Source organism: Cheilinus undulatus, linkage group 4 (assembly GCF_018320785.1).
Source record: "Cheilinus undulatus linkage group 4, ASM1832078v1, whole genome shotgun sequence".
Taxonomy (NCBI): Eukaryota; Metazoa; Chordata; class Actinopteri; order Labriformes; family Labridae; genus Cheilinus; species Cheilinus undulatus.
In genome coordinates, this window is record NC_054868.1 from 2694570 (window position 1) to 2706591 (window position 12022).

Below are 12022 nucleotides of genomic sequence, written 5' to 3' on the forward strand. Positions count from 1 at the left end.
ACATTACCTTTTAAAACTTCCAGTTAATGTAATGGATGAAAAACTGTCCCGGTTGTGTTTTTCTTTGTGTTTGCAGTGTGTAGCAGAAAGTGTTTTGCACATAGAAGAAATTGACACTGAAGTCGTCACTAAGTAAGTCAAACTGTGAATGTATTTGGATGACTCCATTACTCTGAATTGAAGTGATTTAAAGTTGATCATTTGTTCTTAAAGTCTCTGTGAGGTTGGAATAAAATTAAGGTAACCACCATTGAATCTATGATAAAACTGATAACGTGACCAGGGATGGAGTTAAAATTTCAATGAGGATTGGCTACATTTTTATAAGGTATATAAAGTTTTAGCTCTTTCATACAGCTGTAGAGTCTTGTTGGTTCTGTGATGTTATGCATTTTTATTATATCACTAGTGCAAAAACATGCACCACCTCTTGTAAGGAGGTAACCGAAGCTTAAAGGACATTTGACCTAAACGTGATGCCTAATTTAACCCAAATCTGGTACCTTCCACTGTTGGCTTGAGACTGTTGCTGGGGGTTGCATACGCTCATATCAGCAGCTTAAGCTGCAGACTCATCTGCTCGGATCGGCTGTGAAAATGACCCAAAACTTTGCAAAAGTCCTGTTTATTAATAAAATCAATCTGTCGTTGAAATCTGTGTTGAGATCTGCAGGATAAAAGTTGATTAAACGACTAATGACCACCTTACACCAAACGACTGAGACAACAGGAGCGAGCTGCGACTTTAGCAAGATTCTCAGGATTTTACTCCGACTTTGGAATTTTTTCTGCGACTCTGAAATTGGAGGAAAATTTATTAGGTGTAGGGCTGCCATAACGGGCTGACAGAAGGCTGATATGTGTTTAAGGTCAGCTCTTTAAATGACGACTAGGTAAATGTCATGAAAGTTACAATGTTGCACTTTCGTTTTGTTTCGTTTCATTTGGCTGGTTCCTAGTAGCGACGTAACCTTTATTTATTATAACTTCTTATTAGTTTTTCTTAATTCAAATTTATATTTTTGGGCTTCTTATGCCTTTATTCATAGAGGAGGAAAATATTGAGTACTGTTGTTGCATAAGTATTTACAAATGCATACAAAGATCTGTGCACAGATCTGCAAATTTGCACGAAGATACACAAATGTGTGCACTAATCTGCAAATATGTGGACCAATTTGTAATTGTGGCCTTAGTTCATTTTGATTTAGAAAACCGACTCTTTTTTCCTTTATGTTACACCGTGGCCACTGTTATTTTGCATACGTGGTGATTAACTGAGCAGTGTTTGTTATCCTGGATGCTCTCAGTAAATCAGCTTTTGTGGATTTGTGCACAGATCTTTGCACGAATTTGTAAATACTTTTGCAGCAATAATAGCTCCATGGATAGTGGATAGAGACAGAAACAGGGCTGACGGAGTAGGTGAGAGACTTGCAGGAAAGTAGCCACAGGCCGGACTTGAACCCAGGCCATCTTCATACACAGGGCACGCCTTAACCTCTAGGCCAGTGATCATCAACTGGCAGCCCGGGGGGCCACATCAGGCTCCCCACATCTTCCCATTCAGCCCCCAGAACATTATCGAATTCAGATCATGTGCAAATGAAGAAAAATGTTGTGGTATTTCAGGCATCTTTCTTTAAATAAACTCCCTGCAGCTGTTTAAACGACTCCAAAAACAACTGAGATTGAAACAGTTTAGTCAGGAATTACTTTATGCTTCATCCATTTTTCAGAAATCCACCTGTCAGCCATTACTAGCAAATACGGTACATGTTAGACACGTGTTTATCAGTCCATTCATGATAAAAACTGTCCTTTTCTATGTCAACTGTTGCATATTAGCATCAAACCCAGTGATAGGGTTTAGTTACTTTCTAGAGTCGCTCTAATTTAACCACAGTAGTAATAAAACAATAACTAATTCAACCCCATGAAAGATGTCAAAGTGAAAACTATTATGCTCCCTTATCTAATAAGTAGATTAATAGAAACCCTCTACATTTTTGCCATGTGGTTTAAATCAGCCCAAGAATTGTCTTAGCTGTTTTTAACATGTCTGTCTTTGTTTTTGCAGGCTAGCTGACCAGATGCGTGTGATGACGTTCCCTCAGTGGTTCGAGCTGCTGAAGAACGTCTTTGAGAGTTTCCTCCTCTTCCTGCAGAGGATCAAGGTGAGTCACAGCTCAGGTACAGACATGCAGCATTAAACCTGCTGTACTGGGGTACTTCTACACGTACTGGAGCTGGTTTTTGCTTTCTTAACATGCTTTCTCCAGTGTAGTGTAAAACTGTGACTTCTCTTTCTCTCAGGTCACTCTCACTGTCATCAAAAACGTTGTTCTGGAGGTTCTGGCCTCGAACCAGAAAACTCGGCTCCTGGAGGAGGCAGCTGCAGGGTCTTCTGGTCCAGAGGATTCCCCCTGCTCGTCGCTCCTGCAGGGGGAGGCAGAGCTGGCCTACCTCACCCACGAGGGTCTGTTCATCAGCGACGCGCTGAACGAGGCCCAGCAGCAGCAGACAGCGGCGGTTCAGGATCAGAGCTCCAGGACCAGCTCTGCTGCTAACCATGACTCTGCATCAGGGAGCTCAGAGGGATCGGTCGGCAGAGAGCAGAGCTTCATGTGAGACACATTTTTGTTTCAGTTATAGTCTGACCAGCGACTAGTAACATCAGGTTCACCACGTTGAAATGATGATAAAACAGTTTTATTCTTGCTTTATTTAACATATTGTAGATTTGGATCATGCATGGGGGAGTTCAAACTTTTGGCTTCGAAGAGTTAATAAAGATTGGTTGGATTTGTGTTACTGGCTGCAAACATGTCATTGCAACTTCCTGGAAGGACTCATTTATACAGCTTTATTTTAACATCTCTCTAAGAAAATATGATCTGCTTGTGTGTGTTAAAAGTAAAGTAACTTGAGAAACATATTTAGCAAATAAAACTCAAGTAAAATCAGTAAGAAGAGCCAGAAGCAGATACTATCAACAGGAATTGCTGAAAAATATGACTGTGAGAATTCATAAAATCTTTTCTGGTGGCTAAATGTTGTTATTCCTCAGGTCCGGTGAGAACATGATGCCCTCTGAACTCGAGCTCAACCGAGTCATCAACAACCTCCAGGAGCTGCTGTACACCGCCTCAGATGTCAGCCATGACCGCTGCGTCAAAGTCCTCACAGCCAGAGCCAAGGTACGCCCCAAGACCGTCAGGACAACGCCAACGCTGCAGACATTAGCCCTCTGAGACCGGTGTTGTCGTTATTCAAAGTTAACTAACTTTTGAACCGTAAATCATAGCCCCTTTCTTGTTTTTCCCTCTGAAAGCTGTCCATTGTGCCATTCTAATGACGCTGTCCATGTCTTCGTAGCTTTTACCGAACGTTTTCTAGCTAGCCTGGAACTTGGCTGACTTTCCAGGGTTTTTGAAGATTAAATCCACACCAGTATTGAATGTCTTTTTATCCATTTTATAATCCATTTTTTGATCAGTTAGCCTGCCGCCATATTGTCTGTTTGTATCCCAGAATGCATTGCGACTGGGCTGTGACAACCAATGGTAGGCTGTTCTGTCCTTACGTCATACTTTGCTGAGAAGCCCATGTGCAAACACTGGAGAAGAGAACCTGAATAACTCATAATAGCGAGAAAAAGACACAGAGAAGCCGTGACGTGTCCCTCAGAGTCACTGCAGACAGGAAATGCTTTAAATGATGACTCATTCCCAAAATTGAAGGACTTTTTCTAAGAATTTAAATATTTTGAAGACTTTCTGTCACAGAATGATTATTTTTCATTCTTAAAGAGATGGCAGAACAAGTTTGTGCAAAAACAAACCCTTAGTCTTTAATGCTGAAATACATAAAAAACCTTGGAGTTTTAATTTCCGACTAGTTTTTTCTTTTAGTCCCATAACTTTTTGAAAATTCAGTGACATTGCTGCATCACACATGTTCTTAAAGCCCAGGTTGTCCTGAATTAAAGGATGTTTGGAGCTTTGCTGTGGACAGTTTTTTATAACAAAAAGTCCAGGAGGGACACAACAGTTAAATAAAAAGCTTATGGCTCAGAGGGTTAAAAAGAGATTTACTTGTTTTGAATCATGGCTGTAGATGTGTGGGATTTTGAGGTATCACTGATTAAAAAAAAGAGCTAAAATAAGTTTATAAGTGTAATTATTTGATGTGTTTTCGTCTCTGTCTCCATTAGGACGGCTCTCTGGAGCGTCTGAGCTCAGCGGAGTTCGTGTGTCTCTCTCAGGCGGTGGAGGGATTCGTCAGGGACACGGAGGAGCTGTGTGGCAGACGCAGCGTCTCCCTGAGGGGGGCGCTGCAGAGCCAGGCAAACCGCTTCGTCCACCGCTTCCACGAGGAACGGAAGACCAAGCTCAGGTCTGCCTCATGCCACTCCTGCTGTGATTCAGTGCTCTGCGTTTATGAATCTTTAACAGAAGAAAACCTGCTTCTACGGGATAGAAATGCTGTATTCTTGAGTTTCAGAGTTTACTTTTTGTCCTGATGATGAGAATATTTGTTTTTTTTTGCAGCCTCCTCTTGGATAACGAGCGATGGAAACAGGCCGAGGTTCCTGCTGAGTTTCAGGATCTGGTGAACTCCATCGCCGACGGCAAAATAACACTACCAGAGCGCAAAATCCCAGGTACGCAAACACTACAGCAAATTCTTTCAAGACATTAGTAGAAGTATACGGTTTCATCTTGGTCTAGAAACGTGATAAAATGCCATCTGTGTGGATTTCCCATGAGCCATCATTTTCTTTGCTCTGATCAATAACATGTTCAGTAGTCATTTATGATCAGTTCTCTTCTCACTTCCATTATTATGAGAGGGGTTTCAGCTCTGACATGTTTGGCGTCTCTTTTCAGGTCCAGATGACAGAAAGCCCACCGAGTTTCTGCTGGTCAACGGGCAGAAATACGCCGTTGTTGGGTAGGTGCTGACTGAAACTCATTGCACTCTAAGGCCGGCCACACATTACAGGATTTTAAGCCCAATTTTAGGCAAGAGTCGACCCCCCCAACGATTGTGGGGGCGAATACCGGCTGGAGCCTCGTCGCAAACGATTGTTTGTCTGAGTAGTCTGCATGTGTGTGGTGTCAACACGATTAATTTACTGCTCCAAATCGCGTCGTAGCCTCCCAATCCCTGAATGGTAAATATAAAACATGCTTGATAGTTATGATTTTAGGTTGTAGTGCCTCTGACGGAGTTCCTACAACAACCAATGAGAGCAAGCAGACCGGGTAGTGTCACCAGATGGATCATTCATACTTTCACCGCTAAGAACCATAAACACAACTGTAGCTTCATTCCAGCTAGGATTTTATCCTCAGTCTTTTCCATGTTTTATGATTTTTGCTGCACCTGTAATGCATGCCAGGACAGCCTGTTGTGGAGAGACAGCAAGACAGACATCCATGTTTTTTTTTTTTTTTTTTCTGAAGGCATGTGGTCACGCGAGGTCGTAGGCAGGTTGGCAGGTCGGCAGGTGTGTGGTCTTCAGTGATCTGACAGTCTGGCTGAGTCGTCTAGTGTGTGCGTTCAGAGGATTAAAGATGAGAAATCTTTGGAAATCATCCTGAAGTCTGTGGTGTCCTACGGTTTAAAAACCCTCTCAGATTAAAAAATCCTCTAGTGTGTGGCCGGTCTAACTGTTGGTGTTAGACGATTCTAATGACAGACATGCAGAAAAGAAATCACAGCACCAACATAAACGTCTGATTTCTTACATTTATGAAACTTATTTCTTCAGGACCGTTCTGCTGCTGATCCGGATCTTTCTGGAATACTGTCAGTGTGTCAATGACATCCCATCCATCGCCACTGACATGCTGACCCGTCTGTCAGACCTCCTCAAGGTCAGAGACAACCTCTTTAGGACACCTTCTAACCTCTAAAGCACGGGTGTCAAACTCAAGGCCGGGGTCCAAATCCGGCCTGTGGTACAGTTACACCCGGCCCACAAGGTCATATCCTGTTCTTATTATAACTGGCCCTGAAATGTGAGGTCTGCAGATTTCCTCCAGTAAAAAAAAAAAAAAATTACCTTGATGATATGAAATATCCTTAAGCCATAAAAATGTAAAAAAAAAAAAGAAGAAAAAAGAAATGTGGTAAAAGAAATTTATTTGTTTTCATTTCAAATGTTCAATTTTGCATTGCACAGTTATGACTTCAATCTATCATTTGGACTTCTGTTACATATTTTGACCTTTTCGGTTTATAAGTTTGACTTTATATCTTGTATAATGAGTTTGTCAATTTATTATTTTGACTTTTTATCTCATATTTTGAGCTTTTCAATTTCTAAGTTTGACTTTTTATCTTGTATTTTGAGTTTTTCATATATTATTTTCACTTTTTATCTTATGTGAGCTTTTCAGTTTATTAAATGGACTTTTTATCTCATATTTTGACCTTTTCAATTTATATTTTGCTCCATTTTAAAAAACACGATTGTGACTTTTTATTATATTTGCCTTTTAAAAGCATTATTTTAACATTTAATTTTGTGTTTTGACCTTTTGAACTAGTAGGTTTGACTTTTTATCTCAGCTCATGAGCCTTTTATCCACTCATTTGGACTTTTTAATTCTCTGGATCATTTTTCATCAGTGCTAGTTTTTTTCCCCATAATTTATTACTGGAGAAAATGAGGTTAACAGTTTGGTTGAATGTGGACCCTGTTCGGCCCTCAGGTTAGACCTTAATTCAGAATGTGGCCCCTTCTGTGATTGAGTTTGACACCCCTGCTCTAAAGTTTAAGATCTGAACTTTTGTGCAGCAGAGAGATTAGTAACCGCTATCTTAAGCCTCTGATCTTAAATAGAAGCCCCTGTGTTGTTTTGTTTCTGCAGCACTTCAACTCCCGGAGCTGTCAGCTGGTTCTGGGAGCCGGAGCTCTGCAGGTCGTCGGCCTCAAAACCATCACCACTAAAAACCTCGGTAAGAGGAGCCTCAGTCATCCTCGATGTGTCTCTCTTTGTTTTGGTCTCCATCTAAGTCTTTCTATTACCTTTAGCACTGGACAATTATCATTAGATTATCATTAGATTCAATCGCAGTATGGCCTGCTGCAATTTGCAAGTTACAAAAGTTGCAATATTATATTATATAATTATTTTACTTTTTTTGCAGCAGATATTTTATGCACATTATGCTTTACTCATGGAAATGTTTTCTTACATAGCAATTTATATCGAATTTGCAATTTGAACCAAAATAATCACAATTAGATATTTGTTTTGAATCGTTTCCCCCTTGTTTATTCTATCTAATATTGTGTAGCTTATAATATAGAATTTTTATTGCTTGTATTTATTAAAAAAATATTTTAAATGAGGAACCTAAAAATAATTGCATATTAAATTGCATGTGCAATAAGGTCATTTTCATGAATCATTCAGCTCTTATTTCCATCTCTGTCATCTGCCTCCTTGCATTATTATTTCTGATTTATTTCTGGTTTATTTCCCTCTGCATCAGTCTGTTCATCTCTGACATCTTTCTATCTGGCTGACTATGTCAGAAGAGATGGAGCTTCCAACAATCCTGAAATCAAGATAATTAAGATTTATCCATCGCTGTGCCACAGGACATAAGAAACAGGCAGCTGTTGGTTCATAAAAATGTAAAAAAAACCCCAAAACAAAACAAAAAAAAAACAACAGAGTCAGCCTCTGGAGCAGTGCTTAATGACTTCCAGAATTGTTGCACAGATTTGGCCGCCCCCCCAAAGCAAATCAACAAATGCATTAAGTCACTGGACCTTTATACTCATGCAAAACCAGTAAGTAATCTTGTTTAATAATCTTGATCTCAATATCTGCAGTAATGATCCTCATCATGGTTTTTGCCTTTGCCCAGCAGTCCTGATATAGAGGCAGCATGGAGGCAGAGATGGGATCATGAACACTGCAGCAGAGACAAACTGTTGAATCAAGTCCACGTTTAAGCCTGAGCGCTCTCATGTGCCCTCTAGTGGTTTCCTCCAGTAACATAGTTTGTGTTCAGACAAGTATTTTTACAAGAACGCTCATGACCCAGCTGGATGCAGACATGAAAACAAGGGGAAACGGCAAAGAATATCTCTGGCCCTTCTCTGTGTATTTACTTCATTTATTTGTGCATCATCTCTCCTATTCTCTATCTTTTCAAATCTGTTGATAATTCAGTTTTACAGTTTGCAAATATAGTGCGTAATTTAGCTTGAACTTTCCTGTGTTTGCAGCATTAGCGTCCCGCTGCCTCCAGCTGGTGGTTCACTACATTCCTGTCATCAGAGCTCATTTTGAGACCAAACTACAGCCCAAACAGTTCAGCGTCCTCCGACACTTCGACCACATCACCAAGGTAATGAGCCGCCTCCTGACCTCAGAGTTTCCCTCTTATACTTGGATTAACGTTTTAAACGTCCGAGTCTTTTTCTCCCCTCTTTAGGACTACAACGACCACATAGCAGAGATCTCAGCCAAGCTGGTGGCCATCATGGACAGCCTGTTTGAGAAGGTTTTATCAAAGGTAAAGTTTAATTTATTCTATATATTATAGAGTGAATCAGTCTTAGCAGACTGCAGGGATATTTACTGGATCAGTCTTTTATTATAGTTTCATTTTGTTGCTGTTCCTCAGTATGAAGTGAAAGCTCCGATGCCCTCGGCCTGCTTCAGAAACGTCTGTAAGCAGATGGCGAAGATGCACGAAGCGATTTATGAGCTTCTACCTGAAGAGCAGACACAGGTGAGACTCGGCACAGCCTCATGTTTTATTCACTGTGTTAGATATTTCAAGTGTCAGACTCAGACTGATGTGTGCTTTCTCTACAGATGTTGTTTCTGAGGATTAACGCCAGTTTTAAGATGCACCTGAAGAGGCAGCTGGCTCGGCTCGGGGTGGTTAATGACGGAGGACCACAGCACGGGTAAATAAACAATAAATACACGGTAAATGGGTGAAAGTTAGCTGTGTTTGGTCCTGGTGTTATGTAGTCTGAGGACACATGTCTGCCCAATCACTGATGGATCTGAAACTGAATTATCACTGAAGTTTGGGGGTTTCTATCATTGTCAGTATCAGAGCTCTTTCCGTCAAACTCTGATAAAACCTGCTCTGAGTTTGACTCGGTCTTTGTGGTTTTCGTTTCAGCCTGGTCGTGGTCGACGTCGCCTTCTACACGGAGAACGTCCAGGCGCTGAAGAGCCTGGAGCGCCTCGACCTCAACATGGCCGAGATCTGGGAGCAGAAGAGGTGATGGAGGACGGAGGCGGGACGTCCAAAACCGACCCATCGACCTACCCGGTGACAGGGGGCCGACTTCAGGGGCCGACCAGGGCCCTCTGAAGGGGGAGGAGGCCCCACAGGGACCAAAAACACAATAACTGTGAGGAGGAGAAGAAGAGTGGCGAGTCGATGGAGCTTCATGTGCAGCTCCACCTTAAAAGACTTTGAAGTGAAGCGGTCAGAGCCTCCTTAAAACCTGCTGCCACCTTGTCTCACTGTGTGCGACTCCACATGAAAACAGTAACTTATTAGAGACGTTTAGAGGGACAGAAGCCTGTAGATAATCTCTAAGAACTGGAGGGGTAATTTATTTTTCTGTCGTCTTAGAAAATTCAACACTGTGGCCCATTTTTCTCCTGCAGGGCCGAGCTGAAGGGATTTTTTTTTTTTATCTTCGATGCACACTGAAAACTAACTAATGCACACGTGAGGGCGTGGGAAAGAGCGTTTGTCTCCTTCAGGGTTCCTTCACGGTGTTTCTAAGCTTACACACAGCTGGTTTTGGTTTCATTCTCTGGGGTGACGGCTGGAAACAGACGAACTTCTGAACCTTTTTTACTCAAACAAGAATATTTTCCAGAATTCTTTTGTTTAAGGCCTGGAAATTTTGACAATTTAAGGACCTTTAATGAAGAAAGAGCTGGTTAAAAAGTGCAATTTAAGAGTTTATTTCCTGAAAAGTCAACATAAAACATCTCAACTGTGAATACTACCAAAGTAAAACAGGAAATAAAGTCTTCACAGCTGGATCAGACTACAGGAATTTCTTGTAGATAATGTCATGTGACAGGGAAGAACTCCAGATGGGGGGCAGGAAGTGATTTCTGCATAGAGAATCATGACCAGAAAAGTTTTGTTCGGGTCACGGCTGTGCCGAATGGTCAAACTGCAGTCTTGACCTACTTCAAGCTCCAGAAGTAACACATTTAGGCAAAATAAAAAAGTTTAAAACCTGTTGAAGAAACAGCAGCAGACATGGCTTTAAAGGTCACATATTCAAAATACACTTTTTCAGGCTTTTCTAAAAAAATATGTGCACCTGGCCTGTCCACAACCCCACCCCTTTGTCCACCTGTCAGAAAATGTGTGCTGAAACAAGCTGTTCTCAGATTTTCCCCTCATGATGTCATGTAGGGAGTTAGCCCCGCCCCCAGGTTCGTTTGGTTCTCCCCGCTTGGAAGAAAGTTCCACCCTCCTCTCCTACCAGCCGAGAGGAGGATCAGGAGAGCCACATCCATTTTCTGAGAGGGGTGGAGTCAGGCAGCTCATTTACATTTAAAGCCACAGACACAGAAACATTTCGTTCTGAGCAGGGCTGAAACAGAGGAGTTTTTAGACATGCAAACATCCAACTCTGGAGTGTTTTTTTTCAAGTTACAAACTTCACAGTTGTTTAGGGACCCCTGAGACAGCTATGAACTTGTCTTAAAGGGGTAAAATATGTCCCTTTTAAAGCCTTTGTCTAAAGCCTGAAGGGGCTTAAGCTTTAGTCCAGTTTGTCCTAGTATAGCTGGATTTTTCTTATGTTTCTATTGCTTATGTCCATCCAGCTTTGCTTGTTATGATGGGGGATCTGGATCATTCAGCTCATTACCAGTTTGGTTAAGTAAACTGGCTCTCAAATGGGAGTCAGCTCCTGTGCTTCATATAGAAGGCTCTGCTCCTACAAGGTTTATTTTCCTAAGATTTGGTTATAATGTGCAATTCCTCAGTGCAATTTGCAATTGTGATGACTGTAGAATCTAAATATGGTAACAAGAGTCTGCCTGCTTGGTTATGAAGGAAAATGCAAAGAATAATAAGAGTCCTCAAGTCTTTCTCAACTTGAAACATACATATATTAAGGAGCATAAAAAATAAAAAAATCAGAGGATTTAACTGTACTGCTTTCAAAATAACTGCTGTAACAGGACACAATCTATGCTGTAAAGCCTGACTGAGTGCTAACACTAAAGATTAAAACTACTGTAGTCTGATCCGGCATCAGTCGCACTTTTTTACCAGGAGGTTGAAATTTCCTTCAGCTGAGGCATTCTCATCTTCGAGATGAAGTTGATTTTTATACTGGAGTTTAATGAGTGTGACTGCAGAACATGACACGTGATAATCAGATGTTTGACCTCTACGGTGGCATGTTAGGGCCATTCTGGGTGGAGGGAAAAAACCCTACGTTTTCTAGAATATAAAATCAAAAATGTTCTAGAAATACAACTCAGATATCCTGTAAAGCTGGCCACACTAGGGCCGTCCCCAAACCACAATTTAAACTTTGATATCTTAAAGTAAAAGTCAAACCAAACTGAGACTTCATTGATACCATGATGGCAAAAATAAAAGTCTAAGGACCCCAGTCCTGGGCCCGACTAGGTTTTAATGAACTAGAATTAAATCAGTCCTGCTCTCGGTCTAAATCGATCAAATGTTGTGGTTTTAGTTAAAATGTTTTCAGTTTTGTCGTTCCAGTCAAACATTACCAATGCAGAAGATTCATGGCAGTTTTATCCTTTTATATTGCATCTTTATTCAGTAAAAGATGTGTTTGATATAAATCTTTAGGTGCTTTCAGCACCCTCCATCATTAGTTTAAAAGGAATTAAATGACTTATAATCATGTGGTATCTGGAAAAAATCTAAAGAATTAGACTACTTTTCTAAAAAAACACTACAGGAAGTTAAATCTTTAAGAAAACCGAGATTCACCTAAATATGAGCTCCT

The 12022-nt window shown here is 41.0% G+C and overlaps 1 protein-coding gene across 5 annotated transcripts in view; it reads left to right on the plus strand.

The window, feature by feature from the left end:
- The window catches only part of vps54 (VPS54 subunit of GARP complex), a 30522-nt gene extending 20162 nt beyond the window's left edge, over positions 1–10360 (plus strand). For all 5 annotated transcript variants that reach the window (XM_041785346.1, XM_041785345.1, XM_041785348.1 and 2 more), the window contains 14 exons: positions 77–132; positions 2081–2177; positions 2317–2627; positions 3071–3200; positions 4217–4398; positions 4554–4666; positions 4893–4956; positions 5780–5885; positions 6885–6972; positions 8258–8379; positions 8467–8547; positions 8659–8766; positions 8853–8947; positions 9172–10360. In XM_041785346.1, the coding sequence (XP_041641280.1) occupies positions 77–132; positions 2081–2177; positions 2317–2627; positions 3071–3200; positions 4217–4398; positions 4554–4666; positions 4893–4956; positions 5780–5885; positions 6885–6972; positions 8258–8379; positions 8467–8547; positions 8659–8766; positions 8853–8947; positions 9172–9277 (1659 nt within the window). In that variant the 3' untranslated portion in view covers positions 9278–10360. The remainder of the gene's footprint in view (positions 1–76; positions 133–2080; positions 2178–2316; positions 2628–3070; positions 3201–4216; positions 4399–4553; positions 4667–4892; positions 4957–5779; positions 5886–6884; positions 6973–8257; positions 8380–8466; positions 8548–8658; positions 8767–8852; positions 8948–9171) is intronic.
- The last annotated feature ends 1662 nt before the right edge of the window (positions 10361–12022 follow it).